Source organism: Daucus carota, chromosome 2 (genome assembly GCF_001625215.2).
Source record: "Daucus carota subsp. sativus chromosome 2, DH1 v3.0, whole genome shotgun sequence".
Taxonomy (NCBI): domain Eukaryota; kingdom Viridiplantae; phylum Streptophyta; class Magnoliopsida; order Apiales; family Apiaceae; genus Daucus; species Daucus carota.
Window position 1 is genome coordinate 54655568 of NC_030382.2, and position 13522 is coordinate 54669089.

General features: G+C 34.4%; 2 protein-coding genes across 2 annotated transcripts; both read left to right on the forward strand.

The window, feature by feature from the left end:
- The first annotated feature begins 105 nt into the window (after positions 1–105).
- LOC108206277 (uncharacterized) lies at positions 106–7445 on the forward strand. Its single transcript, XM_017376524.2, has 14 exons — positions 106–463; positions 568–630; positions 938–987; positions 1281–1361; positions 1449–1522; positions 1800–1882; positions 3040–3146; positions 3583–3725; positions 3819–3866; positions 4647–4699; positions 5103–5187; positions 5275–5341; positions 5427–5537; positions 7120–7445. The coding sequence occupies exons 1-14, from the start codon at positions 255–257 to the stop codon at positions 7257–7259; spliced, it is 1314 nt and encodes a 437-aa protein (XP_017232013.1). The 5' UTR covers positions 106–254; the 3' UTR covers positions 7260–7445.
- Positions 7446–9396: 1951 nt separating this feature from the next.
- On the forward strand, positions 9397–10731 carry LOC108206918 (F-box protein At1g61340). The gene is made up of 4 exons (XM_017377349.2): positions 9397–9579; positions 9670–9913; positions 10055–10129; positions 10227–10731. The coding sequence occupies exons 2-4, from the start codon at positions 9716–9718 to the stop codon at positions 10440–10442; spliced, it is 489 nt and encodes a 162-aa protein (XP_017232838.1). The 5' UTR covers positions 9397–9579; positions 9670–9715; the 3' UTR covers positions 10443–10731.
- Positions 10732–13522: the final 2791 nt, after the last annotated feature.

Genomic DNA, 13522 nt, shown 5'->3' on the forward strand with positions numbered 1-13522 from the left:
AAATACATATTTTATAAATTATAATCATAGCTTCTAAAATATTCATCACATGATAGAAATAATTTTCTATTATAAAATTGGTCAATCTACAAAATAATAAAATTGGTCAAGCGACAAAATAAACGGGAAGAAGCGAGTAATAATTTTATGTCCGTTGCGGCGCGGAGAGCCTCCCGCAGAAGTGCCATTACAGTGTATACAATTATACACACAAGCAGCTAGGTAAAACTGTGTGGCTTGTTAATCGCAAAATAATGGGTGAAGAAACAGAGCAGCAGCAATTAAATCAAGAAGACATTGAGATGGCTGAAGAAATTAAACAAGAAACTCAACAAGCAGAGCAATCATCTTACACTTGGCCGGTGATTCGTTTCGATGTTTCACCCTATAGAACTTACAATTTCTACAATCAGTTTAGGACCAACCCTTCTAACCCTAACAACTTCCTCAAAGGCATTAGATGGTTCGACTTCGTCATCTCTCTCTTTGATATTCTTGTTTTTTTAGTACCCATCAAGTTTTTGTTTACTAATGCAATTTTTTTGTTATATTGATGATTTTGTGTAGGTCTCCAGATGGGTCTTGCTTTCTTATTTCTACCGATGACAATACCTTTCATGCCTTCAATTTGTAAGTACATTTTGTAGCCTCTTTCACATTAACACACACGAGAGAGAGAGAGGGAGAGGGAGCGAGAGAGAGCAAGAGAGACTTGGGCATTAACACATTATGTTGAATAAATAATGTATGTCCAACTGATGGTCAATTTATGGCTATCCAAATATTGGCATGGTACAATGAGTAATGCTGGTTTGGTCCCAATAGTTTTAGGGCTATGGACTCTTTATCGGTCTTGTGTTGCATAATCAATTTTTTAGGTTTGATCATTTTTGTTGTGTACATCTTAATATTTTGTGGTGTACGTGCTCTTCTTTAGACCAGACAATGAGAGTAGCAATTATGTGAATGCTTCTGAAGGGAATGCAGGTTAGTCTCTGATTTTACTCTTGTTGATTTTGAGCTTAAGTTTTGTGCTTTAGGACAGACTTAACTTTTTTTACAGAAATAGACTCATCTCTAAAAGGTGTTTTGTTTCATGAATTGGATTAGATAGTAAACTAATGTGAAGGCTAATAGTCTTATTTTTATCATGGATCTTTCACTTTGCTGTTATATTTTAAACCTTAAAGCTAAATGAGTGTGATTCTAATTCTAGCTAACTTCAGAGAAGTAAAGAATAAGTTGAGTTTCATTTTGATATTATTATGGTATTGCTACAGATTCATATAATGCCAGCCTTGTTTTGAAAGAGGGTGAGGCTATATATGACTACTGCTGGTACCCGTTCATGTCTGCTTCAGGTCAGGGCGAGTTTTTTCCTTTTGCCCAAGAAAATCTACATTCATATACACTAATAAAAGCCTAACTGTAATTCGTTACAATTGCAGATCCTGTTACATGCGTATTTGCGAGCACTACTCGGGACCACCCTATACATCTTTGGGATGCTGCTTCAGGCCAGGTGCCAAGTCGTTATTCTTAACATTTTCTCCACGCATGATCTAATCAAACTTAATCTACATCTCTTGAGAACCAATAATATTTTGGGCTCTGTTGAAACTTATGTGGTAACAGCATGTCATCAAACTGAACCTACTCCTAATGTTTATGTGGATATATGGTGTTTACCTTTCGGTAATATGCATTAGTTTGAGCTTTTTACTTAATCGAATTTCACAATATATGGATATACACTTCCATAATAAATGTTTCATCATCGTGTTTGATTGCTAATGCAGCTGCGCTGCACTTATAGGGCATTTGATGCTATGGATGAGATCACTGCTGCAATGTCTATTGGCTTCAACCCTGCTGGGACCAAGTAAGTATTACTGTTATTATCCATTTAAAAGATGACCTACCATTTCAGTATGAAAATGGAACTCTAGTTGCATTCTAGTTATAATTCTTGCATCTGCCTTGGTTCATCGACATCATACTCTCTACTGAAATAGATTTCGCGGAAAACTAGCTATATACAGGGGACCTCATATTTGAATATTATCGGTTTCTTAAGTGTTACATGCACTATCCTCATATTGTTTAATAAATAGTGTAAGAAAGTAATTTTTTTTTCTAAATGAAAAAGTAGTTGAGTATTTGACTTGCAAGATCCAAATTCATGGTAGTGATACTTCAATTCGGGTGGTAATTTTTTGAACAAGGAATGCTTCATTTTCTATCAGTTTTAGCCTGGGCACATGATGCTACCAACTGCTAACATGAAAGCTATTTAAGAGATAAACGAGCTGTATTGTTTTATCAATTACTTATTTTTGGTTGAATTAAAAGGTCTTATATCCTTGTAAAATATCTGAATTATTATTTGTAAGATTAGCTAATGATCACGATATCTAGTTACGGAGTATAATTAATAAAAGCAATTTGTCTGTGGATGGAAATGGTTATGATAAAGAAAATTTTGTGCCACATTATTCTAGCAGTAACGTTTGTCTCTGTTACCCGGACTCTCTGATAGTCTGATTATGCCCTCATATCCGTGTCGAGCGGACATGAAATGGGTGTGAATATGGGGCCTGAGTCATATTTTTTCATATTAAAACCTTAACACTTCATCTTCCAACAATCTAAGTTCAAACTTATATGAAAGGCCTTGCGACCACTGGTTTGTAAAGAGCAAGGTCCATAGATGCCTTTTTATATTTATCCTTCGACTTTATGATAATGACATAGTATATAATTACAAGTAGAAGTTTTATCTGTGGAAGACAATACTTTTAAAAATGTAAAATGAATGAACAACATATAAAATTTCCCTTATTTTTAGCGTATATGCTCCCTTATATGCCGAGTCCCGCAACCCCTATACAATTTTTGGATATACATCCTGCCACTTGGATCCCCACTGTGTTCGACACGACCTAAATCCGGGTAACAGAGACTTTTGTCTCGGTGAACTTTGACTTGGGTTTAATATAACATCTAGAGTGAAACTAAGTTATGTCTCTTCTCATGCAGGATTTTTGCCGGGTATAACAAAACCATTAGGATATTTGACATTCATCGTCCTGGTAGAGATTGTGAACAACATTCAACTCATCATAAAAATAAGGAAGGGCAATCAGGTGATAGTCTTTAATGGAACAAAATTTAATGTCTTTGTACATATAACAACTTTCAAATATTTTTTTAGAATTTGACCATCTTTTCTTTACTTTGCACCGATCCTGCATTGTCATTAGGATAGGGTTCTGGTATTCTTGTTGTAAATAAGTGTGTGAGAGTAGTTATGATAGGATTTTTTTTGGATATTGAAATAAATGATTACATTTTGAATATAAATAATACTGTAATTGCTATGGTAATAAGATCATTGCTATTCTACCAAGGTGAAGCAACTCTGCAAAATAGTGTCATCTGTACTCGCCATTAGTCCATTACCCAATTCGTTATTGTCCCTCTCACTGAACCCCTCCTCTATCCTCTTCACTCTTAAGAAGTCTTCTCTTTTAGCACCACTTTTAGAACAGAAGATGAACTAATATTTGTGTTAATGTTCAGGAATCATATCTGCAATAGCTTTTTCACCTACTCATACGGGAATGCTTGCAACTGGATCATATAATCAAACTACAGCAATATACAGGGAAGATAATATGGAATCTCTGTATGTCTTACATGGCCAAGAAGGTGGGGTAACACATGTAAGTGAGATATTTCATCACACATTCTAACTCGATTTTGAAAGTGTCTGAAAGAGATATAAGAACTCAAGCTCTTCTGATATTTTTTTGCAGGTACAATTTTCAAATGATGGTAATTATTTGTACACAGGGGGTCGTAAGGTGAACATTCTGCATCTTGCTTAAACTCATACTTGTAAACTGCTGTGTTTTTTAATGGTGAAGGGTGATGCTCTTAAAAACTTTATGTTTCTCTAGGAGAGGAAATAGGCATAATAGTTGTACCAGAGAATGATGATTTAGTTTACAGATGAATATGATTTATTTCTATTGTCTAATCAACTGAAATATTCTCATGGTTAAAGTAGCATCATATGACTTCATGGTGAGGGTGGTAGTGGGGTACCATCTGCCATTTTTAACGGCTTATGGATTCTTTGTGGTGCTTCAGGGCGTGTGCAACTAATATAGAGAAACATATCCAAAGAAAGATGTCAAAATTATCAAGGGAAAGCTTATAATGTCAGGATACAAATTAGCAACTCTTTTTTTGCTAACATATATCCTATGCTTATAATGTTGGGCAACAAATATATTGCTGAAACAAAATCGTTGTCAACTAAATGCTCTTATAATGTTGTTTCTGATAAGTTATTAACGCCTTGTTTTTAAGCTTAAATGTGAATTTTAAGAATGTCTTGCATGTCTTTACCTTTGTACGAAACTACACATTAATCTTCAATACCATTTAAGCTTCTTACTTAGTACGGGCGTTATATGTTTTATCTAGTCAATACCTCTCGGTCTGTTTTACTGCAAATTTTTTGGTATTATCTACTTCAAAAATATTCTCAAGACATACTTTATCATTGTATATATTCTTTTATAGACTTTAATTGTAACATGTATTGGACTAACCATACTCTTCTTTATTTTTTGTAGGATCCTTATATTATTTGCTGGGACATTCGCAACACTGTCAATATTCTTTACAAGTAAGTACCAATTATGATGATCCTATAGAGTACAGGCCAAGCAATAAATCTTGTTAATGAGTACCAGCTTTATACACCGAATGTGTATAGAGATAATGAGTTTAATTTATACTATGGTGTTTCCTACTATGGGTTGTATAAATATCTCATTCACCACCTTGCTCCCATATCACCTCTTATTGCTTTCTCCCTAGAAATTTTGTAGCTTCATTACGTATTCTAATGATACAAAAGTATTAATGTACTTTGGGTGAGTTTTTTTAATGGTAATGGTGTTTGCTGCATCTGCATTTTAGCATCAAATTCCTTGTCACCAGTGTGTATGCTACTAAATCCTCTCCTGCCTTGAATGGGAAAAATTATAGTAATTATTTGTCTTTTTTCATATCCTTTGTGTCATTAGGTTGTACAGATCAACAGAAACTACTAATCAACGAATTCAGTTTGACATTGAGCCCTCTGGCCGACATCTCGGTACTGGTGGTCAGGTACAGCTGCATACCTTACCCTTTTTATTTTTCTGTTATCAGTTGTATTATTGACATTGTATTATTGACATTCATGATGGTCTCCAGGACGGTTTAGTTCACATATATGATCTGCAAACAGGGCAATGGGTCTCAAGCTTCCAAGCAGCATCAGGTAATTACTACCATCACAGTATTGTTGATTTTCACATTTAATTTGTTTACACATAACCTCTTATCGGATGTTTGGATCTTTATAGACACTGTCAGTGGTTTCTCTTTCCATCCATATCTTCCAATGGCAGCTTCTTCATCAGGGCATCGAAGATTCTGGGAACATGATGATGATGAAGATAATTCGAACCTATCTGGTATTTGTTAAAAATTACTATACAAATCCTTGTGTAGCTATTATATGTCCCTGTAGTGGACCTAGCTGTCAATGGATGTCTGTATGTTTCCTCGGAATCATAATGACATCATCTGCTTCAACTAGTGGGGGCCAAACGGGCGGTCCGGGACGGGCCGGGCCGAATTTTTATCGGGCCGGGTTATAGAAACATGATTCGTAACCGGCCCGTTTGATTAGGCGGGCCGGTCCGGTTCCGGGCCGAATTCGTCCGAATCAGCTCGTGAACCGATTCGCGGGTTCACGAGTTGAAACGGTTCATTTTTAATTTTTTAATTTATATTTAAGTTCATTTAATCAATTATTTTTTAAAAATAAATTCATTATTCTGTAAATAAAAGAAGTCAAAAAAAAAATCGAGACAGGACAAACATTCAGCGTCAGCCTTAAACTCGCCTTAAACTGCGAATCATTCGCGATTCGCGAATCGATTCGTGATTCGCGAATCAGAATTGATTCGCGAATCACGAATCGATTCGCGAATCGCGAATGATTCGCGTCTTTTCTCGGATTAGTTTGTGTTCAGTTATCTTATATTACCATATTTTTTTATTAAAATAAAATAAAATAAAATAAAAGAGGATGGTACCTCGTATAAATTTTATTAATTAAAATATATTTTACAATTAATTTGAGAAGACTCCTCTCTAAAAAAACGGAACAAACTACATCGATACATAAAAAAAAACTACGCTAGACAAATTTTAAAATTACAAAACTAAATTAATCTAATTCATTTATGAACCGTTCGTTCAGCTCGTTGACTCGCGGTTCATTCGTTCGATTCGTTCGTTCGAACCGCGGGTCGTTCGCATTGTCACCAACTCGTTAATTCGCGGGCCGGTTCCGGTTTCTGATATTAGGATTCGTATTCGCTTCGTGAAATATAACGAGTCGGTCCGGGCCGAATCAAGCCCGTCCCGAATCGAATTTTGACGAATTTTTTGCCGGGTCGGTTCCGAACGATCGGTTCAAAACCGCTCGATTGGCCACCTCTAGCTTCAACGTGTTGCATCTTAGTAATATTTTTGAGAATACGGGCATAAACTAGGCTGAAACACCTCTTTGTGATTTAGTAATTTTTGCTTCAGACAGGTTGTTTTTGCAACTTGGCTTTGGCCATGTTCAATCACTTCCATTCCTTTCAACTCCCAAAAGAAACTGTAGTGTTCTGTGATTTTTGTGGCAGTAGACAAAACAATTAGATTACTATGATTTCTGATTACTTAAAGATTGAGACACTCTCTTAAACGAGAGATGGCATACACACATGAGTCCTTGATGCTCTGTATTCCTAACCTGTAGTAGCTGCATGCTATCCAGCACGCTTAACTTGCTAGCCGCACTGCATACAAAGCTGAATGACTGGTCTCTGGTATTGCTAATTGAATCATGATGCACTGGCATTAAGTTTACCACATACTAACTAAACTGATGTTGCCATTCTGTTTTAATCATGTCCGGTGGCATGTTTTGTGTTCTGTTTAATATACACCAGGCTACTACTTGGTTACTCATGCAAGTGCTTTTGCTGTCTCGTGTAGGTGAAGAAAATTGTGCTTCTGTATGGAGTTTCTCTTACTATTCAGCAGAGGATTACGATGCTAGCACCAACTCTGGAGATATAAATGAAAAACCTGAAAACGAATTAAATGGACAACCTGAAAATGAAAGCTTTCCTTGAGGATTTTTGATTCTGTAAGTTGTATACTGGCTTTAAATGTCACAGAGATTTTATCATCATAAAATATTCTTTTCAAGGCGGGACCCTTTATGTGGGTCGCGGTTCTGAGCAAAATTTTCCAATCTCGAGTTACTTTTTTGATGAGTGGTTCTGGTGTGATGTACGAGTTGGATATCACCGCTTAAATATTCCGAATGGACAACAAGTCCACTTTAAATTCTAACAACCAATTTTTAAATTGTGACCACCAATTTAGTCTGTCCTAGACTATGTATATTGTCTCTGTACTTTGCGGATCCAAATCTGTTTTGGTACTTGGTTTAACACCCCTCGTATTGCTGGATAAACTAAATTAATACTAATGTTATGAGCCACCACTTCTTCCACTCAAATTGCAAATTAAAACAACACCGCATGATTGTTTCCTTGTACGACTTAACTGTTCTATAACCTTCTAGTAGAGTTGTTGGTACTTGTCTCGTGACTAGTTGACAACCTTATTCTGTCATGGCCAAGCTTTACCAGAATTATGAGAGCCATTTTTACAATAAATTATGATTTTCAATATTTACTTATATATCTTGCCAAGTATTTTTGTTCGGGAAAACAATTAACCCATGTCAGAATCATGTCCTTTTTTGGCTGCTTCGGATTCATACACGGTATTTTTTTTTTTTTGACAAATATAACTTATAGCCTTATAAATGTGAGTCGAACTCGGGACCTGGGACGACAGAGGATGTGAGCCAGGGTTGAACTCAGGACGATAGAGGATACGCTCTTAACCACTTGAGCTATCCAACTGTGCTCATTGCTCATTGATACACGTATTTTAAATACTAGCTTATATCCCGTGCAAGGCACGGGAGCTTTTTAATTATTTATAAAAAAATTTAATATATTGTAAGTGGTGTGAAAGAATTTAATTTATAAATAATAAATTTAAATTTTGAATTAAATAAAATTTGAAATTATGATTTGTTTGTAAGTTAGAACTCTTGTAAAAGTATATAGTTCTACTTTTCAGACTTGTTTTTATAAAAAATAAACTATTGTAATCAAGCCATTCCTTTTTTCTTATGTATCATGCCAAAGTATTAAATTTTTTCTATCAAATTTTAATATATGTTGAGTAGAATATTTGACGTCAACTTCGATTAGATTATATTTACAAATGTATTTTATATTAGAATTATTATAATATGATTTAAATTTGACTTACTAATTTTAAAATATATTGATAAAAATAATTTTGTGACAGTGCAATTTATATGATTCTACAATTAAAACTGGTAGGAAATATTTATTTTGGATTAAAATATCCGGTTTATTAATTTTAAAATATATTAGATAAAAACAATTTTGTGATTTATATGATTCTACAATTAAAGCTGGTAGGAAATATTTATTTTGGATTAAAAAAATCATAAACATGTGAAAGAGAGAATTTGTTTTGGATTCTAGAAAAATAATTATAAACATGCATATAGATGTCAGTTGACTTATAAAATTAGAAGTTAATTTTGTTCAAATTTAACGGTATTTATTTGTTCAATATACGATCCAACGGATGATAAGTTTTTGGACCATGTGACCATGCGACCAAATTATCTCCCTTACGCTTATTATATATAAGTATATAATGTAAAAAATGAAAAATTCTAGAAAAGGAAATATTTTTAATTAATTGTATTATTATCTTAATAAAATATATAATTGTATTATTATTATTATCTTAATAAAATATACTAAATTTTTTTTGTAGTTGACGTAATTGATTTTGACTCAACTATCCACTCACCCACTTCACTTTGACGTGTGTGAATTCCCCACTCCACTACTCCCACCGTTTCCACTTTACCTCTAACCGCCTCTGCCGGTTTTCTCACACCCTCAATCCCCACCATCCATTCATAATCCGCACCGTCCATTCATTCTCCACTCCACACGTGTCAACATCTTAACCACCAAAACACGTCAACCGCCACGTGTCAGTCAGCCCGACCGGTCTCCAAACAACGTACTGCCAAACACGTAAACGTGTTAGATAAGCTAGAATATCGAGACAGAAGTAGCAGCCGACTTTGAACCTTTCCCCCACTTGTTTATTTCCCACCAATTCTATCCTGCCACGTGTGCATTTGTAACGGCTAGTTTTACTTGATTTCTGCTTGCTATACATTGTTTCACACACATTTTAATTTCTCATTAATAATATTTCTAAATCTGAATATTACACACATCTTTCAACTGTTCTTGTTTTTTCAATCAGACCCAGTAAACAAGCTAGGGTTTTATTACAGCACGCTTCAATTTCAAGGTATTTACTGCTGATTTTACTTTGTTATTGTACTGAAATTCTTACCTTTGGTTGATTCTGATAGTTTTGATTGTTTTTTTGTTGATTTAGGGTTAGAGTTCAGATCTTTTTTGGGTAAATTAATAAATTAACGGAGATGGCTCAAGGTCAAGAGATGGGGTTTGAGTATACCAGTCTTTCAAGGTCATGGTCATTTGGTAGAAAGAGGGTTTTTGTGGCTAATCACATGGAGGTGGATTCTTGTTTCACTACTCCCAAGAAGAAGCACTGTAGAGGAGATTCAGTTCTGGATTCTGAAAAATCTGCACTTGATTCCCTTCCTCAAGACATTTTGGTGAGTCCCTTCTACTTCAGATCCTGTGCGGTGTGGAGAGAGAGAGAGAGAGAGAGAGTAATCAATTATTTAAACTATATGATATATGTTCTGTAATGTTTGATTGAGCTATATTGATGTTTGTTTGGTATTTATATGCAGATAAGGATATTATGTGGTGTGGAACATGATGATTTGAAGACGCTGTTTAATGTGTCGAATTCGATTAGGGCAGCGGTAAGTTATTGCAATTTGAAGTTTTGGTTTTTATTAATTTTGGTTCTGGAATTCAAGAAATTTGTAGTGATTCGAGTTTTGTTCTGTTGATGAACAGACTGTGATTGCAAAGGAATGGCATTTTGCATATAGTACTCCCACGAAGAAATTGGCATTTAGAGATCCTGTTGAGTTTGAGAATTCGGGTGATACTTATGAGGTTGAAGCTCCTAATGCCCCGAAGCAATCAAGGGTTGCACAGTCTCGTTTGAATGGGAAGAATCAACTATCACTGTCAAGGAGATTGTTTATGGAACTGGAAACAGAGGTATAAGTTACACAGATGTACAGTTTTGTAAGTAACACTGTTTTGTTAGGTATTGTTATATCATTAGATAAGAAGACAACTCTTGGTTGATTAGAGATTAGTTATGCGCCATTTGGCTTGTACACCACAAGGATCTTTGAGAGCCGGCTTTTGATTCTTCAACCATTTCATTGAAGAGGAAGAGTGTGCTTGTCTGTATTTGTTTGTACATTTTTAGTGAAACAATGCAAGATTTTGAGGATGAAATGTACATACCGGAAAGCATAATTCAGCCTAATTTCTGTCTGTTCTTTCACAGTTTTGTTCAATGTGATTGTTGTTTCCTGTTGATCTATTCTTCTTTGGATTGTTTCTGATCTCTTCCACAAGTGTTTTTTATATGTGATTAGAGCGATTTTCTGTTTTCTTGAAAATTACAATGTTGAGGGTTTTGCTATGTCTGTTTATCAGTAGTATAGTTTACTGAAAGATTGGAAATTATACTATGGGAACAAATGAACAAAGATGGACTAACAAGCAGGAAGTGCCCAATAATCATACTTAGAAAACCCATCTAAGAAAGTATCTTTAAAGTTAATGGGCTTGAATTTAGGAAACCTAATCTGCTAGTGAAGTTGCAAATCCAGTTTAATTAAAATCTACAGATAACTACAGATGAGCAGGATTAAATCTAAAAAAAAAAAAATAAAAATCAGAACTACCTGAAACTACCTGGTTATATCACAGCTGCTTTGAGCTGGTCATTATGCTTGGGCTCACTGAAACTACCTGGTCTGTTATTAAATGTCTCCTTAAGTGCAATAACTCGAATTCAAGACTAGTCCAGAAAATTCCAATTACCTTGTGAAATCCAGAGTTGCCTGAGCTACTGTATATATGTCCCAGGACAGATTTGTCATACTTTGGATTTGTCCTAACTTTGGATGGTGAAGAGGATGATTCTTCTTCTTTTTCAGAGAATTTGAACTCAAGCGTTTACTACTAGGTTATCCCCAAGTTATCTGTTATATTGACTCTGGTCCTTCAATTCCAAATATACGGCAAAACTGTATCAGGAATGTCCCGTGTAGTTTTACATGAATGGAATGGAATGAGGAGAAAGTGAAATGAAATTTGTACTTGAGATTGGGGTTGATTCAAGAAATGTATATAATTTTCATTACTTCAATGTTTCATTCTAAACTATTTGAATTAGAAATCTAATCAACATGTTTTAGAAGTAATGGTCATTCCACATCTTTATCATGTTCTCTTACGATCTTCATCATAAAAAATTTAGACTTACTCATATTTAATCACTATTTATTCACATATTCTTCTTTCTTCATAAAATTTCTTTATATTTTTCATTTTATTCTTCACTTATTCCATTACATTCAAGTGAACACAATCTACGTATCAGAATTAAATGAGTATATTCCCTGGAAGAATGGGTCGAAAAGTAGCAACACTCACCATTATCCAAACTAAATCCGAGGAGTCTACAATTTTTAGGATATTGAGATGGAAGATAAATTTCCTTCAGTTGACCCGTAGCAGGATTCCACAGACAGAAATCTTATCTGGAAGCCAAGCAATGCAAACCGAACCGGGTATGATTATTCCAACGTTATGCCTAACCTTTTTACATATCAGAAGATCCTGGTAAGAGTGTTGTTGAGTAAGCTGAGCTTTTATGTTAGAGTCGGAGAAGAGTGTTTTACAGGATCCGCAAACTAAACGAAATCGCACAAAAAATATCATTGTGGATATCCTCTGGCAAGTCAGGCAGCTTAGAGCCCGTTTGGGAGAGTTTATGACTTATGATTTAATTGACTTAGGACTTAACGTGACTTATTTGATAAGGTGGGAACTTAAAATGTATATTCGAATAATTTTTGAATTATTGATGACTTATGGGTTATTAATAATATAATAATTAAAATAAAAGTGATTTATGTGTAATTTATTATTTATTGGAAAATTTTAGGGGTTTTTTCATAAATATATAGGAAAAAGTAAATTTTTGCAAATTTACTTTTCTCAAAAATAGCTATTTGCAGTTTTACTACACTAAGTTTCTAAATTGCAAAAATACTACCCCTCCCTTCTGCAACTGAATGCAACCACATGCAACTGAATGCCTGATTTCAAGTTCCAGTTCTCAAATGTCATTTTCGACCTCATCCTTAGAATCCATATATATTGAATGCAATCTCATATGCAACTGAAAACTGTATGTTAGATCAAAATATAATCAACTGAATGCAACCTTATAAGCAATTGAATTTTTTTAGGGTGGGGTGATATTGTAGTGGATTTGGGTTGCAGGCCCCGCAGGGGCAATATTCAACTGAATATGTAATCTCATAAGCAACTAAATGCAACTGAAAACTGTAAATTACAACCGATGTATGGGTGCCCCTGGCGGGGCCATTAGATCAAAATAGAATCAACTGGATGCAACCAAATGCCTGATTTCAAGTTTCAGTCTCCAAATGTCATTTTCGACCAGATTTTCAGAATATATATATATATATATATATATATATATATATATATATATATATATATATATATATATATATATATATATATGGATTCCAAGGATGAGGTCGAAAATGACATTTGAAAAGTGGAACTTGAAATCAGGCATTCAGTTGCATATGAGGTTGCATTTAGTTGCAGGGGGAGGGGGTAGTATTTTTGCAATTTAGAAACTTAGTTTAGTAAATATGCAATTAATTTAGGAAGATGGTATTTTTGCAAATAAGATCTTAAAAAGTAGTATATTTGATAAATTCCCAAATTTTTATTAAAAAAATGTTCAAAAAAAAAATTAAAGTCATTGGAAAAAATATCTCAAACTAACTTCTGGTTTTATGTTAGTTTCCGACTTATTCTGACTTTAAGCCGGTTTCTGACTTATTACATAAACAAACATTTTTCAGCTTAAAGTCGGAAATGACTTAAAAAATAGACTTTAAACCCAGGCAAACAGACTTTTTTTCCCCCGATGTTCCTCCTCTTAAGAGCATTCACATTGGGTACCTCATTCCTATCCCTATATTCTTAAATTTAGTAAAATCCCAAAATTATCTTCATGA